The sequence below is a fragment of the Strongyloides ratti genome (genome assembly GCF_001040885.1).
Source record: "Strongyloides ratti genome assembly S_ratti_ED321, chromosome : 1".
NCBI lineage: Eukaryota > Metazoa > Nematoda > Chromadorea > Rhabditida > Strongyloididae > Strongyloides > Strongyloides ratti.
Genome location: NC_037307.1, coordinates 2,086,674 through 2,099,463, shown reverse-complemented (window position 1 = coordinate 2,099,463; position 12,790 = coordinate 2,086,674). Strand labels below are relative to the sequence as shown.

Here is a 12,790-nt window from a genome sequence, read left to right as displayed (position 1 = left end):
TGATTCACAAATTGTTAGAAAAATGGATTTTGTAATACGATTAAAAAAATTGTTTTTATTATTATCAAAGATTATATTGTACTTTTTTTGAATGATATCTTTTTTATATTTGCATATATAAAAATGATTTTTTATGAGAAAAAATTTCTAAATTTAATAATATGTTTATTTAAAAAAAGTAAAGATTGAAAATGATTTTTTGTTGGAATCATAGTAATTTAAGGGAATCAAAAATTAAGACCTTTTCTCTCTGTATATTTTTTATTTTCAAAATGTTTTTATTATTTAGTTTTTTGAAATTTAAATAATAAAAAAAAGTTATAAATTTTGATTCATATTTAAACTTCTACTATATGTTTTAAAATTTTCTTCGTTATATGTCAGGTTTTTTTTGATAACATTTTTTTTCTAAAGTTTATTTTAAAATAAAAAAGTTTTAAAAACAGTTAATTAAAATAAAAGTAAATTGATTATTTTTTTGATAATAACTCATGAATAAATATATCATATTAAACATAAAAATGTAGATTTTGTGTTATTTATGATAATAAAATAATAAAATTACAAAGAAAAAATAAGATTTCAACTAAAGTACATTACTAAAAAAAAGTAAATAATACGTTTTTATCATTTAAACGAGATAAATAATTATTTAGCTGAGGTAAAAGCAATCCAAAAAATGATAATCATATGAACTTTTTTTTTTATTTTTTATCAATGATTCATAGTTAAAATACAACATAAAATTTTGTTTAAATTTTGTTGCAAAGTTTATCAATATTAACATAGCATCTAAAAATAATAAAATTATATAAAAATATATCAATCAATAGTAAGATTTACCATCTAAGTTAATAATTATTTAATATATTTAATTTGAGATGATTTATATACTTTGTATGTTTTTTTTTATATAAAAAATTATTGAAAGGAAAGCTATTGATAACTTTATTTAAATACACGTGGTTTTAACTTATAAAAATGATATTTTTATACAGAAAATATTATATAACTTTTTCAAAGATAATCATATTGTTAATATAAGACATAATATTGTTATTAAGCATATATTTTATTATGTCTATTAAAAAGTTAATTATATTTTTATTATTTTTAATAAGTGTATCATTTTTTATAGTAATTTTTTTAATATCAATATATAATGTTGTTTTAAACAAAAGTATTATAAATATGATAGTAAAAAATTTTTATAATGATTCAGGTAATTGTTTATTGATTTTTATATAAATATTTCCTTGTTTTGTAGTATTTAAAGAAATAAAAAAAATATTAAACAAAAAAGTAAAAGTTTTTTGTATTATATTGACTGAATCAAAGTACCATGAAGAAAAAATTATTCATCAAAAAAGTACTTGGATTAAACGATGTGATAATTATATTTTTGGATCTGGAGTTAAAAATGATAGTTTACCTTCTATAAAAGCATGTTACAATGATTCATATAATTATTCTATGTGTAAATTTAGAAATACACTAAAATATGTCTGGAATAATTATGGAGAAGAATATAATTGGTATATAAAAGTAGATGATAGTACATATGTTATTATGGAAAATTTAAAAGTTTTTTTATTAAATAAAAATCCAAATGATTTGAAATATTTTGGAAGTAGTTTTGAAATAAATGATAAAGAAAATCTTCATTACTTTTATGGGGGAATTGGTTATGTTTTAAGTAAAAAGACTGTCCAACTTCTGGTTGAAAAAGGTTTTGACTCATTTGACTATTGTTCTCATGTTGATGAAGGTAATGATGATATTGAAGTTGGTAAATGTTTAAAAAAATTAGGTGTTGGTTTTAGTGAAAGTTTTGATGTAAAAAAGAAAACACTTTTTAATACTTTTACACCACAACAAACTTTATTACAAAATACAAATATTAAAAAAAAAAATTCAACTATATTATCAGGGAATACTATTGAGCAAGTAATTGAAAGGATATCAGACTTCCCAATATTGTTTCATAATGTTGATAATACCACAATGTATACCCTAGAGTATTTTTTTTATCATGCACAAGTTGTTGGTAGGGGATCCATATTTGATAGAATGAATGACCAAAACAATAATATTAATCATTCAATGGTAGCAGAAAAATTTAAACTAATAAACCAATTTTCAGAATTTTTTTTTACATAAATTTAAAATAAAATGTTATTTTATTAACTTATTGAATGACAAAGTAGTTTAAATGAAATTTAATTCTATTTAAACATATGAACTTTAATTGTTTTATCAAGCAAAAGCATTAACTTTTGTTCAATTAAATAGTGAGAAAAAAATCTTTATAAAAATGTTTCATCTAAAAAGACCACCATAATTTTATTAGATATTGTATGTGTATCTCATTTAATAATTTTTTTTGATAAAATTTTAACAATTAATTAAAATATCATGATACTAATATTTTAATCCATCTATAACAAGTAATAAAAAGATCATAAAACATATTTTATAATATATGATTTTTTTTAATTAATGAATTTCATATCAATTAATTATATTTTAATGAACCCTGTCCTATATTGAATTCTTTGGAAGAATCATTTAACATTTTTATAATCTATTAAATATTTCTTCAATCAAGAAATACTCTTTCCCAAAGATTTGAAGATTCTATATATTTGTAAAAATTATTTTTTTTATTTTGAAATGTTGCATAAAATTCTTGGAAAGATTGAACTGTTAGATGATGATAAAGATACACACAATATATATTATTTAGTTCAATGGAATAATTGTGATGGGCCAATTACTGTTCAAAACATTAACTTATTATCTGTTTGTTTTTTTTTCTAATAAATAATTTTTAATAAAATTAACATTTTTTATAGGAGTACATTAAGAAATACGCTGAATTTGAAAGTAAATCAACATTGAATCATTTTTGTGATAAGTATGTTTTGTTTCTAATTATTATTAATGTTAATGTTGTTTAATATTACTTAAAGAACTATGTTTAATACACTTAGTAACGAGCAAGTTGAATTTTTAATAAGTCATCTTATGAAATATTGTAATGATACATCTTTCATAGAGGATGATACTGATGCTGTTGAGGTACCTCAAATGTCCATTGAATCTTCCTTAAATAAAGATAATGATATATGTTCTAATGATAGTAAATGTGGTGAGATGTCTCATTCAGAAGGTATCAACGAAATTTGCTGTAACAATGATGATAATATTGAGAATCCAGTTAAAAAAAATAGATTATTTAATTTTTCTTATGATGAAATTTTCCATATTGTTTTTGGAGAAATTCCAAATTCAAATAATTACATTAACAATAATATGAACGATTTTGATAGAGAGTACGGTAGCAGTAATTCATCATTTTTATCTGAATGTAATCTTAATGAAGAAAGAGCATTCTCTTTGGAAGATTCTTTTAGTCTTTTTGAACAAAAAATTAGCAATATGATTAATAAAGATAAAAATAAATTAAATGGAAAACGTAATTGGAATACACTTGAATTGATTTCTTATGTTGTGCCAAATACCGAAGATGGTTACATTGGTTATGATACAGTAAATAAAACATTTGAAATAATTGAAGATCATGAGGTACCAGATTCTCAAAGATTTAAAATTAATGAACTTGAAGAGATTACAAAAATAAGAAAATAAATGTGTCTAAAATTTTTTTTCCCTGAAATAGTTTTATTTTCATATATAATACTACATTTATATGATTGATCTCTAATTGTTATTAATTTATTTTTTATAAATATTTTATTATTTTAATTATTATAACAAAATTAGTTTCTTGTTAATTTTTTTTATTATAAATTCTATACAGATTACAAGCAACAACTAATAATAGTAATATATTGTAATTGCTTTAAATAATTATAATTGTCTTAACATTTTTAAAAAACAAACTGTTTTATTTCTAATTTTTATTTTAATTTAAATATCTTAACAATAACAACTATTTTAATCAAAAAAAAATATAAATACGTAAGAAATAATAATAGGCATCATAATAAAATTAAAAAAATAATAAAATATATAAACAATAACTAAAAGTTTCATTGCATAGAATTTTCAAAAAATACTATTTTTTTTAGTAATATAAATATCCTTTGTCATTCTAAATATGACCAAAAATAATTAACAGAAATATATTCATTTTATTTTCACAGGATAATAGAAAAAGACTGAAGAAAAACTGCACTAAGAAATGAGAAAAGAATCTTAATTTTGAGTTTATAAAATAGACATTAAACTAATTAAAAAATATTTAATAAAAATTAAAGTTAATCAAAATTTTATTAAACATTACAAAAAATTTCATTATCACTATCAAGAATGGTAATGTGATAAGACAAGAATTAAACTGATAAAAAAAATGTTGATTTATAAATATTTATCAAAAAAAAACAAAAATTCTCTAATCATCCATTGAATCTCTATTCATTAATGGTACTGGAAATCCATGTTTACAATCTTTTTCTGGCCATTCATAAGTTTTATTAATTAACTCTTCATATTCAACATCATATAACTGTGATCTTATGTACATTTCTAAATTTTTAGGTTTAGGATATAATGCTGCTAATCCATCCTTGTAAGCTTCTTCTGCAATTTCAATGGCAACTTTAATTGATATTTCACGAATCTCCTTTAAACGTGGATATATTCTACCTACATCATAATTTTTTTGTGTTACTGATTTTGCAACACAACGTGCCGCAATCAAGAAATATTTTGATTTTATATGCCTAATCTTAAATAAACATACAGCTAATCCTATTGAAGGAAAGATATAAGCATTATTTCCTTGTCCAGGTTTATATATTTTACCATTGTACTCTAAATTTGGAAATGGAGAACCACTTGCAAAAAGAACATTTCCTTTTGTAAGTCTATAGGCATCTTCAGCAGTACATTCAGCTTTAGAAGTTGGGTTAGATAAAGCAAAAATAATTGGATTAGGATTAATTTCAGCCATTCTTGTAATTATTTCTGGTGTAAAAGCTCCTTTGACTGTTGAAGCACCAATAATTCCATTTGGTTGAACTGTATTAATAACATCAAGTAAAGATTTGGTATCTGGAAGATCTTTTGCAAAAGGTATATGTCTTTCTGGAAGATTATTAAGTCTATTTTTTGTAATTAATCCATCAATATCCATAAGATATATTCTATTACAAGCTTCTTCATATGACAATCCTTCACTTTCCATTTGCCATACACACATTTCAGCAACACCAGTACCAGCACCACCAGCACCTAAAAAGACAAACTTTTGTTCAGATAATTTTTTTTTTGTTATATGAGTTGTTGATAATAAACCAGCCAAAACAACTGAAGCTGTTCCCTGAATATCATCATTAAAAACAGTAAAATTATCTCTATATCTATCAAGAAGTCTATATGCATTTTTATTTCCAAAATCTTCAAATTGTATAAGTACATTTTGTCCAAATTTTTTAACACATGCATTCATAAAATTATCAAGTAATTTATCATATTCTTTTCCTCTAATTCTTTTATGTCTTAAACCAATATAAAATGGATCATTTAATAATTTTTGATTATCAGTACCAACATCAATAAGAACTGGTAAACATTGTGATGGTTTTATTCCAGCTAATGCTGTATATAATGTAAGTTTACCAATTGGAATACCCATACCATATGCTCCTAAATCACCAAGTCCAAGAATTCTTTCACCATCAGTAACAACAATAACTTTTATATCTTCATGTGGACAATTAGAAAGAATTTGATGAATTTTTGAAATTGAATTATCATTTGATGTTATATAGACACCTCTTGGATTTCTATAAATGAAACCAAATGCCTGACATGCCTGTCCAACTGTTGGTGTATATACAATTGGCATAAGTTCTTTAATGTTATCACACAATATACGGAAAAATAATTTTTCATTTCTATCTAAAAGACCAGATAACTGAATATATTTTTCTAAATTATCATTTGTCTGTCTTAATTTTGTCATAATTCTATATGCTTGTTGTTCTTCTGTCATAAACGCTGGTGGAAGAAGTCCATGCATACCAAGATACTGTCTTTCATATAATGTAAATGCCATACCTTTATTTAATGATGGATCTCTTAAAATATCATATCCTTTTTTTGTTGGAGTTACCTTTTCTTGACGGTACAACTTTTGAATAGCTATTCCATCAGGATCAGTTTCATTTGACATAGATTTATGACAATATAACGTTGAAGAATATGATAATGAACATTTCCAGGGAATAGAATTTCTAGTAAATGTATTAGGTACCAAATTAAAATAGTTTCTAAAGGTTTTATTAAGAAAAGAGATTCTCATTTTCTAAAAAAAAAATTATAGTTAAAGTAAGAGTTTTTTCTAGTGCTATTTTCATGCGATGACATTGTTTTAAGATTAACAACAAAATTATTAAAAGTAATACAACAGAAAACACAAAAATCATCGTGAATTAGAATTGTAAAATGTCACTTTTTTATAATAAAATATTTTTCTCTAACTTTAAAAAAATTCTAGAAAAAATTTGTATCTAAAGTAAACTTCTAAAAAAAGTGGCAAACAACATATTTTAATAAAAATAAGATTTTGTTTGTTAAAAAATTATTCTTTAGATTGAAATTAGTGATGAAATTAGACTTTGTATTGGTAAAATATTCAGATATAAAAGATAGTAACGATAAAAGTGTTTTGTGTAACTTGTACATTTGAAATTTAATTATTTAGACGACAACTCATATTTAGATTGTTAAATTTTTTTTAAAATAAATAATGTAGCTAGAAAGTTTGATTAATTTTAGAAAAATATTTATATAGAAAATATTGTTTTAGTTGTAGTAAAATCAAAAATATTCATTTAAACATTAATTTATGACTTTTTTTAGATTTAGAATATTTTTAATCATTTTTAAGTTTTATTATTTTCTAGAAAATATTATGGTTATTATATCATTACAATTTTTAACTTTTAAAAGTCAAATATTTTACAACTGAAGCACTCCTTAATACTATAGTTTTAGTATACAGCAATAAAAAACACTTATTTTTGATTTCTTATGATAATTTTAGTACGAAAAAGAACCCAAAAAATATATAATAATATTTTTAAATGAAACTTTTTTTATATTCACATACACAAAGAGAAAAACATTCACTTCTAATCTTCTTAAGTCATTTTAATGAAAACAAAAAATTACTATCAGATTTCATTTTTTATGAATAAATATATTTTTTAATTGAAAAATTTTATCTCATAAAATTTTGTTTTTGTATTATAATCTGTTACCCTCTTGTATATGTAAATATAAAAAAGTATCACTTAAAAATAGTACTATATATTTTATGATAGTAAAAAAGCAATTTTTTTCCTTCACATTATGTAATCTATTTTTTAATATTTTGTTAATCGTTAAAAACTTTAAATAAATTTTTTGGTTTTTTTATATCATAGTGATCTAAGAAGACCAAAAATGAGTGTTTTCTTCTTTTTATGTAGTTTCATAACTAAGAAATATAAAAATAATTAAGTTTTCAAACAAATAGAAAACCACCTTTATTAGAATCATTAATATATTATATTTAAATTTCTTAAATTCAAGAAATTTTTAATTTATAAAAAATTTTATTACTGCCTTTTTCAAAAGACTAAAATCACTTCTCCATGTTTTCTTAAAACGTAGTTCAAATGGATTATTTATAAATCTTATTTAAATAATTGAATCCGAAATCAATTTGAAATAAAAACTTTTTTTTTTTAGAAAACATTGATGTAAATTTCCAACAATTAAAGTAACTTTTTTATAGAAAATGTGAAATGAGATTTATTATAAAAATATAATTGTATCTAAGAAAAACTAATGATTTTATCAATAATAAATAAACAAAATAATATTTTGAACTTGTAAACAATAATTATTATCTATTTATAAATTAAATCATTTTGGAATTCTTTTTAATTCACTTGCAAGCCAAAGTGAAAAGGAAAGGAGAGCCATTGAACCAGATTGGTGGCATGCTGCAAGTGATACCGGGACATAGTATATTAATGTTAAAATTCCTAAAGCTGCTTGTGTATAACCCATCATAACAAGACCAGCTAAAGCCTTTCTTGTTCTAGGTGGTAATGGCATTCTTCTACCAATTATCCAAGTAGAAGTAATAACTATAAGTGTAAGGTAAGCCATATTACGATGAACAAATTGTACAGTAACAGGATTTTCAGTAAAATTTCTCCATGAAGGTGACCTCGATAACATATTTTCTGGTATCCATGTTTCAGCAAATTTTGGCCAAGAATTATAAACAAGACCTGCATCTAAACCAGCAACCAGAGCTCCAATCATTGCTGTAATAAAAATTAATGCCTTACTGGTATGAGCTAAACCAATAAAACGCCCCAATTTTGGAACATTTGAATGCTAAAAAAATTATTATAAAATTAAAAAAAAATTTATAAACATACATCAACAGGTTTTAGAACAAAATTAAGTCCTGTCCAAAAGAATTCTGAGAATAATAAAAATGCCATACCTAAATGTGTAGCAAGTCTATATTGACTGACTCTTGGAATATCTTTATTAGAGTTATTTGATGGATCAAGACCCGATTTAACCATCCACCAACCAATACCTCCTTGAGCTAATAATAAACCACTAGAAACAGCCATTCGTATTTTCATAGGTTTTGTAAAACGTCCTTTCATCCAAAAATATGCACATGGTAATAAGAAGGCAATACCAATAGCTCTACCCCACATTCGATGAAAATACTCCATATAAAAAATAAATTTAAATTCTTTTAATGTCATTTCATCTGTTTTTGTTTTACTTAAAATATTAACTAAAGAAAAATTTCTTTTACTTACTATTTATATTCAGGAAATTGTTTATATCTAGCAAATTCTTCTTCCCAATCTTTTTGTGTAATAGGTGGCTTCATTGTTTTAATTAAATCCCACTGAACCATTGATAAACCAGATTCAGTTAGTCTTGTTAATCCACCTAAAGCTACAGCTCCATAAACCATACCAGCACATCCTAACAACCAAACTCCAATTGTTTTTTTTTGGCCAGATGTCAATCCATCACACAAACCTATTTTTGGTTTTGGAACATTTGTAGCAAATTGACGTAATGATAAAATTTGTGAAAAACTAAAACGTGACATTTTAAAGAAAAATAAATGTACCTTTTTAAAGAATATTTTGTTGATGTAATTATTTGTTTATGATTTGCCAAAAAACTTTTTGATATTTGCTTAAATGGTAGGAACATTTTAAAGCATCTAATTAGTGAAAAATTTTATAATATTAATTACTTTAGTAAATAATATTAAATTCTAAAGAAACAATGTTCCAAAATTTTATATACATTTTTAAATAAGAGGTATGGGAGAAATGATAAAGTTTAATTATTTATTTTTAATAAATATATTTCATAACAATAATTAATTTATTAAAAAAATACTTTTAAAAATTTTTTATTTAAAAAAAAAGTATTAAAAACATTATTTAAATAACTATTATTTTTATTTATTTATATATCGTGTCAAAAGTGCATTAGTAAAATATTAGTAGTAAAATTAAGAAAAAATTAAAAAAGTTATAATTTATTAACAGTAATAAATTACCTCAATCATTATTTCAAATGTTGGCAAAAAACATTTTCTTCTTAATCACTTTATCTTATTTTAAGTTATTTTTTAAAATATTTCCATCATTTTTTTTTCTAAAATAAAATTTACAATTGTTATTACATCAAAATAAATAAGTATAAAATAAATACAAAATTGATTTTTTACAATTTCCTATTGTTGTAAAGTTATAACAAAGTAATTCATGATATGAATCAAAATATCAATACACATTATTTATAAAGAGTATTGTGATTGTTTAAATTTACTTTACAAAATGATCTATTTTGTTAAAATTTTTAACAATACTTCATGGTTTTGGTAAACATTAAAAGTATTGTATTTATGGTTAAATAATACTTTAACGGTTAGGAGTGTCATCTTGTTAAAGAAGTGATCTTGAAATTTATTAATTTTATTTTTATTACTTGGACAGTTTTAGTTGATTATAATAAATATGGATGTTCCTCTAAAAGAGAAAAAAGGTTTAATTTAACATTATTTTTTGTATTATTAGTTTTTTTATTGTTTTTAACTTTTTAGATTTGGTAAAAGAATTAAAAGAAAAAATGCAAAAATTAAATTTATCTGGAAAATATTATAATATAATGGGAAGAAGTCATTATATAAATGGTGAAAATAATAAAAATAAGGATAGAAATACATTTCCTAGAATGAGATATATATATGCATTTCCGGAAGAAATTGCAGAAAAATATTTTGGAGTAAATAACAAAAAAAAAGAAGTTTCTCATTCTACAGAAGTATTTCAAAAGGAAGAAATAAATTATGAATCATATAGATTAAGAGATAATAACTTTTCAAATATCAATAAATATCCTCTCTCCTGTCCTGAAATAAATGTAGAGACAGAAAAATTATCTCCAAGAACAATTAATCATCCAATAGGAGTTAATCCTTGTTCACCATTTTCATCTAATAGATCAACATACCTAACATCAGAAAACTTGTTATCAAGTAATAAAGAAATTTCATCACAATTAGTTAAAAAGAAATCACCATTGACAGAGGTTGCTGGATCACCTTATCTAAAGACTCTTGAAGATTCCTTATCAACACACTTTTCGGATATTAATAATTTGCGATTGGAAGAATTAAAATCAAGAAATAATGTTTCAGAGAATGACTGCTCACAACATTTATGGGAAAAGGTATTATGTTTTAGTGATGGAAATAAAAAAGCTATTGTTAAAATAGAAAATCGTATGATGATCAATATGAATGATAACGATATGTCATTTTTGGATAATTCAACAAAACCTATGATATTAAAAACAATTTCTTATTTGTATGAAAAAATTGATAAAAAGATTCCCTTAGAATGGTTAGATTTATATGTCATTAAGACATGGAATTATTCAATTATTCTTCCAATAGAAAGAAAATTTTATAATATTATTTCTGATGAAAATGAGGAAAAAGAAAAGTTGGAGGAAGAGTTAAATGAAAAATATTGTATTTATGAAGAGATATTGAATAGGATAATTTTAAAAAGTGACGATTTATTAGCATTAAAAGCTTTTTTAATAATGAAAGGGGAAGCATACAAATTTCATTGTAATGTTGTTAAAGATAATTCTATAAAAAAATTATTTATAGAAAAATCAATAGCATGTCATAAAGAATTACTTCAACTTTTGATAACAGATTTAAATGATGATCTTGGAAATGTATGGAGAGGTTTAAGATATTCTATGGGATTATTAAGAAAATCAAAAAGTAAAGATAAAGAATTTATAAAATCTATTCAATTTTTAGTAAATTATTTTTTGGAAGATAAAATATTTGGAAAATTATGTGTTTGTGATCAAAAAAAAGTATTAAAATATCAACAATACCTTGCTAATCTAGAAGATTAATATTTTTTTTATACATATTTTCTTATCACTTTCTTTTTAATTTAAAAAACATTGTAATAAAAAATAGTTTTTTGTTATTTGAACTTTTAAAAATACAAATATTTTTATAGTAAAAAAAAAACGAAATAATCTAGTTGTGATATCAAAAAAAAAAATTATATATAAATAGAATACATGAAAGTACTTATTTTCTAATTTATTATTTTTATTGCTATGTAAGACTACAATTAAAATAAAAAACTTAACGATTGAATATGTTATTAAAACTACCACTATTCTATTTTTAGTAATTTTTTTTTTCTATAATAAATAATTAATAGTTGTTTGCTTTTTATCTTTTGATACTCAAAGTTAATTAAAATGATGCAAATATTAAACAGATGAAAAATGCTAACATTTAAAATATTAAAATGGTAGGTGATATGTGAATAAAATATTAAATAAAATTTTATTATTAGTAAAAGTAAAATTATTGTTTTTTATTGTACAGTTTAAAAAAAAAAAGAATTATGATAAGCTATTTGATTTAAAATTTATATTTTACTAAAAAAAAAAATTTTTTTTTTAAATATTCTACACCTTTGTATAAAAAAAAATGATGTAAAAATGCTTCAAGATAATGAATTAATTCCAAAAGTAAACAAATATGCTAATGGACATAGAAGAAAGATGGGTACTTATAATTTTTTTTAATATAATATATAAATTTATAAATAGTTTTAATCGATTGTTTAACAAAAAATAACATGTCACGTACATGAATACTATGATTGAAAATGCATATTTGTTTATGTAATATTATACATAACATTATGTTAGAAATCATTTCTAATTAAAAAAAATAAAATGCACTTTGTAATTATTATTAATTTTTTTTTTTTTCTTTCATTAATACTTTACTTTTTCAATCTTTTATAATGTGATGTTTTCTTTTAATATTATTAAAAGATTATTAGTGTATATTTTATTAAACTGATAAATATTCAATATCTATAGTCGTTAAAATAATATCAAAAAGTTATAGTAATAAAATTATTTACTATGTAATAGTAACAAGTTTTCAAGTAATGGCAGTTTAACCTATGAATAAATTTGGAAAATTTTATGTAGGAATTTTCTACCATTAAGATTAGATGATGGAATAAAAAAATGATAAACTACAACTGATAAAATTTTTTTTTTCTTCACATTGACAATGTTTCATAGAAATATATAAATATACATTTAGCTATTTTATTATCATAAATTCATTTCAAATGATTTATATATACTA

The 12,790-nt window shown here is 21.7% G+C and overlaps 5 protein-coding genes across 5 annotated transcripts; 3 read left to right on the top strand and 2 right to left on the bottom strand.

Annotated features, from left to right (window-relative positions):
• Positions 1 to 1,191: 1,191 nt before the first annotated feature.
• SRAE_1000066000 (Glycoprotein-N-acetylgalactosamine 3-beta-galactosyltransferase 1) lies at positions 1,192 to 2,160 on the top strand (the record flags this gene model as incomplete). The annotated part of the gene is made up of 2 exons (XM_024647520.1): positions 1,192 to 1,222; positions 1,268 to 2,160. The coding sequence occupies 2 exons, from the start codon at positions 1,192 to 1,194 to the stop codon at positions 2,158 to 2,160; spliced, it is 924 nt and encodes a 307-aa protein (XP_024501589.1).
• Positions 2,161 to 2,673: 513 nt separating this feature from the next.
• SRAE_1000065900 (Hypothetical protein) lies at positions 2,674 to 3,651 on the top strand (the record flags this gene model as incomplete). Its single annotated transcript, XM_024647518.1, has 3 exons — positions 2,674 to 2,802; positions 2,856 to 2,917; positions 2,973 to 3,651. 3 exons carry the CDS (start codon positions 2,674 to 2,676, stop codon positions 3,649 to 3,651), a joined length of 870 nt encoding a protein of 289 aa, XP_024501588.1.
• Positions 3,652 to 4,417: 766 nt separating this feature from the next.
• On the bottom strand, positions 4,418 to 6,331 carry SRAE_1000065800 (NAD-dependent malic enzyme, mitochondrial; the record flags this gene model as incomplete). The annotated part of the gene is made up of 1 exon (XM_024647517.1): positions 4,418 to 6,331. One exon carries the CDS (start codon positions 6,329 to 6,331, stop codon positions 4,418 to 4,420), a length of 1,914 nt encoding a protein of 637 aa, XP_024501587.1.
• A 1,610-nt stretch (positions 6,332 to 7,941) lies between these two features.
• Positions 7,942 to 9,172, bottom strand: SRAE_1000065700 (Cytochrome c oxidase assembly protein COX15 homolog; the record flags this gene model as incomplete). The annotated part of the gene is made up of 4 exons (XM_024647516.1): positions 7,942 to 8,424; positions 8,469 to 8,497; positions 8,537 to 8,832; positions 8,871 to 9,172. 4 exons carry the CDS (start codon positions 9,170 to 9,172, stop codon positions 7,942 to 7,944), a joined length of 1,110 nt encoding a protein of 369 aa, XP_024501586.1.
• A 922-nt stretch (positions 9,173 to 10,094) lies between these two features.
• On the top strand, positions 10,095 to 11,517 carry SRAE_1000065600 (Hypothetical protein; the record flags this gene model as incomplete). The annotated part of the gene is made up of 2 exons (XM_024647515.1): positions 10,095 to 10,122; positions 10,181 to 11,517. 2 exons carry the CDS (start codon positions 10,095 to 10,097, stop codon positions 11,515 to 11,517), a joined length of 1,365 nt encoding a protein of 454 aa, XP_024501585.1.
• Positions 11,518 to 12,790: the final 1,273 nt, after the last annotated feature.